The 11,536-nt window shown below is 41.1% G+C and overlaps 1 protein-coding gene across 1 annotated transcript in view; it reads left to right on the forward strand.

Annotated features, from left to right (window-relative positions):
* Window positions 1-5,281, forward strand: part of nbas (NBAS subunit of NRZ tethering complex) — a 177,435-nt gene extending 172,154 nt beyond the window's left edge. Inside the window, exon 53 of the mRNA XM_072441583.1 lies at window positions 4,184-5,281. Within this exon, the coding sequence (XP_072297684.1) occupies window positions 4,184-4,459 (276 nt within the window). The 3' untranslated portion in view covers window positions 4,460-5,281. The remainder of the gene's footprint in view (window positions 1-4,183) is intronic.
* Window positions 5,282-11,536: the final 6,255 nt, after the last annotated feature.

The following is an 11,536-nucleotide window of genomic DNA, read 5'->3' on the forward strand; positions in this document are numbered from 1 at the left end:
GAACCACGTTTGTGTCCCAAAGGAGCTAATTGACCTTACACAGCTTGTCCTTGCAAGGCCTGCAGTTTCCATAGCTATGCACTCACCATAGAAATGACAGCTTGGAGTTGTAACGCTTCAAACCTGATTGGGGAGTACATTGAAAGGAGAGAGCGTGGGGAGACGTATGGTAAACTCAAACCCAGGACACCAAGGCCAACGTAACAGAATATCTCTATTTTGTTAAGTTAACTTGATCTGTTACGGCATTTTTGGATTCCACCGATGTACAGTTTACAAAGCATTACACGCCTCCCTCATCACATCATAGCAACAACATATGAATATATATATGATAAAATTGCATGAAATGTTACTGCTTTTCAATGTATTATGTACTAAGCAAAAATATTTATTGACGGTAGTTACTTGTCTGAAGTAAAAAATTACAAAAAGGACAAAATATGACCTTTCCTGAGAAGATATAGAATGGTCTTTATCAAACTACTATAAGACAGCATTGTACTATTAAAGAAACTACTGTTATTTAGGGTTGAAAATTACATTATTTTGTGATTCTTATTGTCATAGTGTTATCAAAATCATTATTGAGCCTTTTCCTCGATATTGAAGTATTGAGTTGGAACTTTTTGTTTGAGTTACCATTATGGTGAGAAAAAACAATTGAATTTGTTTAATGCTCTCTTGACACCCGTAGTGACAGCTCTGGCATGTAGACATATCTCAGTATTGTTGTTCTGCCATGTCTAGTTTCATCACACGTCTAGACAGTTAGGAATAGGCCATTGTTTGTCTCATTCAAAACCCACCATAAATCTCGCTAAGAGACCTGCTTTTGCCCCCTCCTGGCTCCTGCTAGTCCAAAGAGCCGCGTTGTTGTCGAGTACCTCTCTCTCCTCTGGTTTAGCATTCAGCCCTTGGAAACAGTTGGCGCCCTTAAAAATGTATGTTATCTGATGCTTTCCAAACACGTCCGCCTTATCCCACGTCCTACGCTCCCCTGGCCTCTCGATCCACTTAATTCTTATTACACCCGGGTGACCTGCTCAAAGCTACCTCTGTCACCTTAAATATATATCCAGCGCTGTCTCTCGATGGGCAAAAAGGCAAATTAAATCATTAGTCATGCACGACACCGTATTCTCTATAGCCGCTATATGTCAACGCCGTCAAAATGTAGTCATGCAATTGTGAACGCCAGACAGAGTGATGTTCAGGTGAAGAGCGAGCAGCTACTTTCCCCAAAGGACACGCCGCTCATTTTTATGTTTATTTATTTTAAAGGCGTCTTGTCCTTCAAAAAGAGAAGTGGTACATGCCCAGCTGTGAAATCTATTCTCCCTCCTCTGCCACAGATGAGCAGACATGAGCGGCACATTCATAATACATCTGCCTCAGTGCCAGAAATACCCCTACAGGGACGTGCCGTTGTCTATAAGGGTGTGTGTGTGAGTGAGTGAGTGAGTGAGTGAGTGTGTGAGTGTGTGAGTGTGTGAGTGTGTGTGTGTGTGTGTGTGTGTGTGTGTGTGTGTGTGTGTGTGTGTGTGTGTGTGTGTGTGTGTGTGTGAGAGAGAGTGAATGTCGGCGGGCCTTAATAATAGAGACGGCAAACAGGTGAGACGTGAAGCTGATTCAAACTGCTTGTGCTACCGCGAGCAGGAAGAAGCCATTACAGTTGATATTATAATCTGTGGCTGAAGAGCTGTTGTGTTTTAAGGGAACCATCTTTATGTTTGTGGAATTGTGGATGTCATGATTATGAATAGGTCTTAAAAAACAAAGCAACTTTATCATTGTCAAATAGCAGAGGCAAAATATATTTTTTCTTCTTAATCAATCAATAAGGCACACACATAATCACATACAAAACATTTAACATTGCCAAATATAAGAAAAAGAGACAGGGTTTCTCAGGAGGGTTGTCTGCGGGTAAATGTTGCAATGCTGGTTTTCTGCTCAGAGACAGCTGGGGGGCGACAACGGAAACTTCAAGCGCCCCAAAAATACATATTTAATCGTCACAGGGACTTACAAAGACGTACGGTAAAAATGTTAAAGCAAATGATTAATTCATATATCAATCACATCTGCCCTGGAAAAAACCCAAACGGTGGCATTTATCCATTGACTGCAGTCACTTAGTAACACTAGCAAAACGATGCAGCATGTAAAACATTTCTATTTTTTATGTCTGTGGAAATAAGTATTTTCAAAGCATACCAAAGTTAATACATGTGAAGAATGCACTACTTTTATTTGGATATAGTAGCTTTGAATGGTTAATGGCAAATTACCTGATTTTTACTGTCTTAAAACATGAAAAACAGAACTAGTTCATTTTAAACTCTTTATGGCTCACTTACCTAATGCTTTCTGTGCATTCCATCCATCTACTATCTACTGCTTCTCTGATCACCTCCAGTCCCACCAGCAAAATTATGCAGCATGTAAACATTTCTGCAATGTACTACTTTTTTGTTTTTTTAATCTGTGTCCAAAGGTGGAACTAATATTAATTCATTTTCTACCGCTTGTTGCCATTAGGAGTCGAGGGTGACCTTAGGAGAGTACAGCCTGGGCGGGGGCCAGCTCGTCGGGGGGTAAACACAGAGACATAGACACACAGACAATCATTCTCTCTCACAATCGTTCACGGGGAGCTACTCTGAGTTACCCCTGCTATCTAGACATTTTCATTTGCCTGAAGAACATACTTTTCTTTTTGCTTCTGGTGTTTGAGGAGGCCATTTGCATTCACTGCAGTCCCCTCACTGTTCCTTGGTCGAATACTCCCTTCGTGTCATGCATCGTACTCAACTCTTCAACTTTTTATATGAAAATACAACATGGACTTGACAGGAGACATGATGTTTTCCTATTGTATTCCCACTGAAGGTTCCCACTTTAGAGTGTATGTGCAGAAAGGCATGAGCTGAATGAAGCGGTTTGTGCTCCTAAAACTGTAAACTGGAGCAGAATGGTCGGTGTGTGTCAGACGGAGCCGCCCCGGGACAGTGTGTGCCGGAGCGCAGGGTCAGGTGCGACGTGACCTTGTGCTAGGACCTCATCACGGCCTCTGAAGCGTGAACACTGTTGTCACACACAGAGTCAAACTGCAGCTGTAGCTGTGCTGTTCGGAGTGTAAGGTATCCACTTTTCCCTTTCAAAACAGCACTGCTGGACCAAGGACAGCTCCAGCTCTGTGCTGGATGACTTTCCTTTTAGCATCAGTCAATGTATCTGTTTATCACACACCCAACAATGGAAGCTCGGTCGGACTTGAATGTTCCGTGATGAAACTTCTCCTTGTTCAGTATTGATGATAAATTAACAGCGCTCCAAACAAGAGTGCAATGGAAAAGTCCGCCACAAAAAATCTAAATCTTTGTTACCTTGTTGTTACCTTGATCACAATATTCAGATGATGTTATTGTGTGCTAAAATGTGCCTGTAAATGTCTTTGTTGACGTTGTGAATAAACCATAAATAGTGCAGGAATATCACTTTATACCCTTGAAGATGAGATGACACTAGACATTTCACTTTATTTTTAATCGGCTCTTTTTCCTGTCAGTTTTAATTATAGACAAAACACTCAATATCTCCAAAACAAACACTAGCACTCTTATACATTTATTTTCTACACTTCACACCTCCACTATGTATATACTTTATTCCCTCCATTAGTTGTTCATGCTAATTAATATTAATGACTTTTTTTTTGTTTAATGACAAAAATGTGTCTTTCGGAATAATTTAATTTAAGTTAAAATACAATAACCTTTCTATGTGCCACAAAGGGGAAATTTCAGTGTTGCAACATGAAATTCAAGAACAGCAGGTAGAAACATGTGATAAAAAATCATGGTGTTATTTACCTTGTTATTTTTAAGTAGAACTAGACTTGCATCTAACACGGACTGTGCAGAAAGGGCAAAATAGAAGGCTACAACATGATTATTACGTGCAATAAGTTGCTGTGAGTATGGTTGTGTGCAGTGTAGCATATGGACAAGGTTAAATGATGTGAAATAAACGTGTACTGTCTAAACATCATAAAATCCTAACAGACTGCAATTTGCTTTGTTGTTTTGTTTGTATACCATTGTTTACTTGGATAAAAGACACTCTCCACACAGTATCCTTCATCTCAAACTCTCCTTTACGCCTGTGTCTCCTCCAGGACGCTTGCTCTCAGTGTGACACGGAGCTCCTGTCGCTGCTCCTGGACGCCGGGCTGTTGGTGGGATGCGTCTCGTCTCCGCTGTACCCTCTGCTCAGCTCCCACATGCTGTCCCACCACAGCAAGGGCGGCTGGGACGTGGAAGCAGCTGCCACCGCCCTCCTGTCTGCGGGACACGCTGCCGAGGCGGGCTCCCTGCTGCTGGCCCACAGGGGAACGCATCAGTCACACTTCACCTTCAACACGGCGCTGGCGGTGCTCAAAAAGTGGCTCTGACAGACGAAACAGGCGCGGTTTGAGCTTTCACAGGCTTTCAACAGGATCAGAATCAACTAACACCTAAGCCATGGTTTACACTGTGCTACAAAAGACTGTGGTTCTGCTTCATTTACTTATTTATGTTAAAGGTGCAGTACTTTTCTACTGAGGGGTTCACCATACGCTTGTCTCCATGGAGATGCGCTTGCTATACCTGGAAAGTTCCACAGTATTATTTATTTTTTTAGTCACAAGTCTTGTACGCTTAGTATTTTTCTGTTGCCTTTAAGAGGGAAACAAAGTGATCTGCTTCACACTTCATTGCTATTGGTTAAATCCAGCTGTCACTCACGGAGGCTGGCCAATAGGAGAAGTGCGAGGATAAATACAGACATTTCGAATTGCGATATCACCAAAAAAAGCACATGGATGAGATCACAATTCGATTTTTATCACATATCGCCGAGCCCTATTTCAGGCACATAACAACGCCTTGGAGACAAACGGGGCAGGCCCTCCATCAGAAAAGTTACATAGTTCATCTTATTATGAAAATTAGGAAATGAATGAGGGATGCATTTTTAAGTAATTTAACACTTGACTTTAAGGCATTATCTTGGTCTTCTGCACCGTAGTGAAACCTTCTACTAATCAAGTGCTTTCGACTTTTTCAAATGACCTGAAGTGTCATTTTTACACCTCATTGAAACCTATGCACAGATCTTTATGTTGTCACAGTTGTCTTCTGAATAAATTTTTACTTTGTCATATGTAATTTCAACTTGGACCAATTTCCTTGTAAAGAAAAGATGTAATACTGAAGGCTGTTTTCTTCTTAGGATCATCATGTTTCTCTGTGTAACGTCTTCAAATTGTCAGTAATTCTCCATCTAAGACTAACTGTCCTTTACGTCCTCCGCCTCATACCCATAGTTGTGGTCTGTGGCAACTGAAATCAAGTTATTGGACCTTTATTCCCAATTTCTTCACTACACAATAATAATTGTTTGAAGCCGTTATTTTTCTTTCACTTCTGGTACATTGTCAAACAAATAATGAGTAATAAAACCTGAAAAAACCCCAAAACAAATTAGTCCACTTTTATGTTCAGCGTAAATGGCCATGATGCAGCCGTCAGCCTGTGCTCTGTAATTGGGTTTGGTTGGTGAACATGTCAACAACAGCTGTCTGCCTCGCAGCTAAAGCAACGCCGGATACGTCTAATACACCCACATCTGTTATACTGGGATCCTCCCCTCCATTGCAGCGTATATATGTACTGCTTGTTTTGATTGTCGTAATTGCAGTGGCCTGGAAGTGTTGGGTGCACATTTTCCAGTTGTAGCGTGGCAGGTTTGGTCTTAGTGCACTCCAGACTGTTCTCCATTGTTTTCTTTTCACTCTAATAGTGTCTAATTAAGGCTCTTTCTTCAAATGAGCTCCCGACTGTGGTACAGGCATGTGTTAGGGGTGTAAGACTCGCTTCACACTGGGATAATGGTGATGGTGAAAACATTTACACAAAGAGCACGCTTAGTTTGACTTCAGAAAAACTGCTCTGAGTTCGCAGCACGTGGGAAATATCGAATAAATCTAATGAAATCGTTGTTTGTGATTGTGTGTTTTAACAAGCTGCGAGGTACGGCTGAGCGACTTGACAATAATCATGACTAGATCCCTGTGGCAACACTTGTGACACTGCCTACGGTTACCTACACGCACACCCAAAATCACATCATGCTCAGATTGTTTGAGTTATTAAGTAATGATTAAAATGACACGTCAACAGCAAAAAAAAACGTTGGTTTTTTTTTTTGATCATGGTCCTTGTGATCAGATTTAGCAGCTTGCATATATCATCTTTTAGTGTGCATGTAAACAAACAAACAAAGCCACTTTCTCTCAACAGCTCCTCGTATTGGTATGAACTGTAAGGTATCGAGTGTGCGGTTCCATAGGGATTTAGAACATTTAGAAACGTTCAAATATTAAGAGTTAAAAGGCACGATGGAGGCTAAGCAGCTCTGTGATGGATAATGTTTGCCTGACCAGCCATTCCCAACACGTTTTGGCAAACTACTTATCAAAACTGTGTGTGGGTCTGGGGCTCGACCGCTGCGTTTCAATTTCTAGGGCGGAGTTTAGAGCAGAGACAGAACCAATCACATAAACCCAGAAGTGACGCAAAGAACGCGACACGCTTAACCGGATATTACGTAGCCCTTGTCAACAAGGCGTGTTCCGCGTTATCCGTCCCCGGACGCAGAAAATGTCTCCTGAATCGCGATGATGCCATTCGTATAACCGCATCTAACACACGTTCATCACGGCGACTTTCCTGATGGTTCAAACCGAAGCGAGAGCAGAAGTGAACACTGGGTCACGAGCCGGGTCACGAGCCGGGTCCGCCGTCTTGAATGTTTTGGAACGGGGGGTTGGAAAGCTACTTCCGTAATGTGATGCGTTAAAACCTCCGACTGGGATTGGATAGGTAAATGGATTACCGACGACTTCATTGGCTCTGACTCGAACATATTTCGAACAGAATGTGGGCGGGGCTGGCGGATCAGGCAAGGATAATGTTCCTTACACCGTTGTTGTAAATCCATAAAAGACATCTAAACTTTAGATTAAGCTAATGTTTTAATAATGTGTCTGTTTATAAAGAAACAGATTATAGATAAAAGTATAGGTCTTGTGCTCATTAATTATCGGATATCTGATTGTCCCATTTTTCAGCATTTATGGCATTAATGCTTAGTTCCACTGTGTGATACAATCCCTCCATACATTTGCAGCATAATGACTTTGTTTGTCAGGAGATAACTGCTGCGCTCTGACCTAAACCTCCTCCGTGAGTTTGCCTGAGCTGCACTCTCGGTTTGTTTTCCAATCTGTTCAAAGTATTCTGTATTTGATCAAATTCAGTTTATTCCTCATCTCCTCTGAGGCTCCTGGATGTGCTGCCATTGAAAACACCGCCTTGCGCTTCTTTTTATGCTAATAACTGAAAACAGATAATATACCAGTTGTACAAAAGTATATGGTTTGAGGGCAAGATGGAAAAATACTAATTTGTTTGTCAGTGAGTGTTCGAACGGAGTCTGACGTTCCCTGGAGCAGAGCGCTTTGTTTAGGACTAAATACAGAAAAGTCTTATCGAATTGAGCCTAGCATTGCGATATTTACTTTTACCTTGATGCTTAAAATAATTGCACATCAGTGTTAAGGCCCTCTATTTGTGTGTTGAGTGAGACTTGTCTAATCAAAATATCAGCCTAATTTAATTATTCATGAGAACGCAATCATTTCATTGACCTTTTTCTGTAAGCTCACATCCTCAGGAGTTTCAGAGTTCAGCGTGGTAAGTTGCCATAACAATTAAGACATTAATATATAGTTTATCATTGAATGAGCCCTTAAAATGGTGTATGTAACAGTTACTGGTGACTGAAATCTGAATTAGAATGAGTGAGTCAGGTTCCTGTTTGTCAATTATTTCTGTCAGTATTTTCATTTTTTTTTTTGTCCTTACCTGATGTTATTTAAACACTTTTTAGTGACTTTTACCTGCGTTTTACATCAATTTAAGAAGCAGAGGACTCTATGACTCAAATCGTTTGTCTGTTTCTTCAGCGTTTTCCTCACAGCTTAGATGGCAAAATACAAAACGCAACTCAGCCATTTCCAAGTTAGAATATTGTGAATTTGTTCTGGGGAGTTTGAGAAAAGTCTGGAGACAGATGAATAGATAAAAATGTACTGTCTGACTGAGGACAGTGAAGAATGTGTGGTGGAGTTGTTGTGGCGCTTCGGGCTTGAGTTCTGCTCCATCTTGATTATTGAGCCGACCCCATTAACTCCTGGGCCCTGGCTAAATGTCCCAGCCTCCATAAATGACACACAAAGCACTTCACACTGATGTTTTTTACTGACTGTGACTTCAAAATATCAAAATACAACAAACATTCAAACATTTTGCAGTTGCATTTATACACCGAGCATTGCCATAATCCAATAGAGGCATAAAAGTGGTCGATACCAGACGTTTGCGACGCGTAAAAAGGCGTAAAAAAACAAGCTTTATTACGATTAAAGTTAACGGTAAAAGTAATGTATGTGTTGAACATGTTTACGTCTTATCCTGGGACACAAACAGCTTATTTTTATACTTGTTTTGTCCAGCTTTGAAGTCAATTCAAACTTACTTTCCAGACTGAATTGTTCTGGGCTAACGGATATAATTTAGGTTTGGAGAGCAGTACTTGCCCTGCAGTTATCGTAACGGCACCTGCCAACGATTTAGTTTATTTAGACGTAGTCTTTGAGGTCAGTTCACCTCATGTCGAGAGAGACAACAGAATGGTTCACGTCCGCTCGGTTCACAATAGACTTCGCTCACCGCATGAGCACATTTCTCCTCTACGTTTGACAAATCGTGCTCCAGCCTGCTCTTTTTCCATTGAATATTAAGTGGGCTTTTTGTCCCCAAAATCCACCACTTCTACGGACTAAAAAAAATACATTTAAAAACGAAAAAGTTGGTTTTGACAAAGCCCCGCGGAGAGTTAAAGAGCTTCAGCCCGCGTGCCTCTCAGCCATCTCGCTCTCTTTTCATCTTGTGCTAGCCGTTCCTAATAAAGTGACACATAATTACATTTTTATTGACTTCTACCTTGATTTAGCATTCAACTCCCAGCGCTTTTGCAAACATATTCCTCAGACTTGGGTTAATCCTGTGGGCCGTGCGCGGGAACAAAAGCAAAGAGAACGTATCGGCGAAGACCACTTTGTCATAAATAACTTGAGCTTCCGGTTATACTTAAGCTTACACCCCTTTTAAGCTCCTGCATGCCGGGATATGAGAGCTAATTTATCCCTCAAGAATTCTGACTTACGCCACCGTATTTATGGAGATGGGATGAAGACCTTAAAAATAACACTGGCACCCTCCAGAGAAACACACGTTTATTCAGGTAAACATGTTTTTGTTCTGATACCTCATGGTGTAGGTGGGGCAACACAATAAGACATGCTATTGTCATCGCTCATTATGTACCATTTTAACAACAGAATTCTATGCATCAAGTTCTTATGTTGGGATTTGGATTAGGGTAGAGTAGGGTAGAGTTCTCAATTTAGCTACTGTATCTAAACAAAACAGTAAGTAAAAGATGTTGTGACCTTTTAAAGTGCTAAATGTGGTGATTTGTATCAATATTTGTTCAAATTTCTTAATATGTTTTATTTATTTATTTTGTGTATGTAGTTTTGCTTGAACTCAAAACCTTTAGGCAGAATGTCATCGTGAATATAAAAAAATAACCCCTCAACAGTACAGATACCTATGCCTCTGCCTCCGTGTGGTGCGTGTACACAAGCAGTATTCATTCAGGTAGTACTTGTAAAACCCTCCTGCTGCTGTTCTTTTGTAAACACTGTGTCACGCTAAGTGTCAGCGCCTTTTATTAAACTCTAGTCCGACACAAGACTAAATTTATCCGATGCAAACATTCACTTAATGTCCTGTTTTCCTTCCTTAAAAGTGCACTTTGTTACTTTTCTGTGATTAAACGTATTTATCTCCATGGAGACAAGCAGCTAGGCCCACCACGTTATATTACAGGTCAGATCTGTGTAGAGGCGACTGCACTCACTGTCAGAAAGCATGTTTTTCAAGGTTTTTGTTGAGCAAAGACAGCTGCTGTAATTTAATAAATGCAAGATGAATATGTTTAATGTTTAGGTGGCAGAGGCCCGTCATTCCTCTGCCTCTAGTTTATAAATCAATATATTGGCTATATATTCATTTCAGAGTGATGACAATTCTAATGGACGAAAGCATAGACAAATAAAAAGTAGAAGTTAAATTCTCATGCTATTGATCAAATTTGAATTAGGAGCAAGATGGCCGCCCAATAGAGTGGGCTCATGGCACAATTAAACCTTTAGCTACATTCTCCGCTGTGAGGCCCAGACACAGGGCTGTGGCTGCGTAATCCAAAGCACTATTGTGGGATCAGTCTTAAAGACACATTTTATCCAACTTTGATTAAATATTTTACAGTAAATGGTCACAAATGGTCACATTTATATAGCGCTTTTCTACCATCAAGGAACCAGTCACCCATTCACACACACATTCACACCCCAGATGTACGCAGACACTGGGGGGCAAGTTGGGTTAAGTGTCTTGCCCAAGGACACAACGGCAGTATTCACATGAGATCGCACCGCCAACCTGCGGGCCAGTGGATCTGACCGCTCTGACTGAGCGGGGAGTCGAACCGCCGACCTTTGGATCAGAAGACGAGCACTCTACCACTGAGCTACTGCCGCCCAGTAAATAAGTGGATATTAGTCGTGTAAGTTTGATCAAGCAAGAAAAGTGAGTGAAGTTCAAAGTTCCGCTCTTGTTTACCTCAGAAAATAATGGCGTCGCTCTCTTTTTTTTTTTTAAAGATGACAACTAAATAATATAACAAAACACCTATATCAACAGCTGCTGCCATCACATTCATATAAGTGTTTTAATATTGTTAAATAATAGTGGATGATTTTGGATCGATCCTGTGGTATTGCACAGATACTGCAGCTGTAGCTCTGACAGAGCGAGAGCTTCTGGAGCAGAGCAGCGCAAAACTGAGCCAGCAAACCGAAGGGTTTTCATAGAAGGGAAACAAGTCTGAAATTAGGCAACATTTGGCAGCTGACCTTTGTGAAAGCTGAAGTTGGCCAAGCCAGCACGAGCGGCTGAGGCTTTTTCCGCTGCAGTACCAATGGACTGGCCACTGGGGCCGACTCACGACAGGTTTAAGATAGCGATACCCTATTCAGTTCATTTAACTGTGTAAAACTGACATCTGAGCAAAAGGCCAAGTTTGAGCAGAGATTTTTTATGTTTTGTGCCTCTTGTGAGCATTTAATGACCATTATAACAATTTAAATGTTGATAAATGATGAAGAAACCCAATAAATGGCTTGAATATCATGATGGAACATTCGATTTGACAGAACATCAGTTAGCTTTGAGTGGTCAAGTGATCGAGGCCGAGCCACGGGCAGACATTTTATTTCTTTTGTCTATGATTGTCC

This window comes from Eucyclogobius newberryi, unplaced genomic scaffold, assembly GCF_026437365.1.
Source record: "Eucyclogobius newberryi isolate DKJ021-1_F unplaced genomic scaffold, fEucNew1.0.hap1 SCAF_1, whole genome shotgun sequence".
NCBI lineage: Eukaryota > Metazoa > Chordata > Actinopteri > Gobiiformes > Gobiidae > Eucyclogobius > Eucyclogobius newberryi.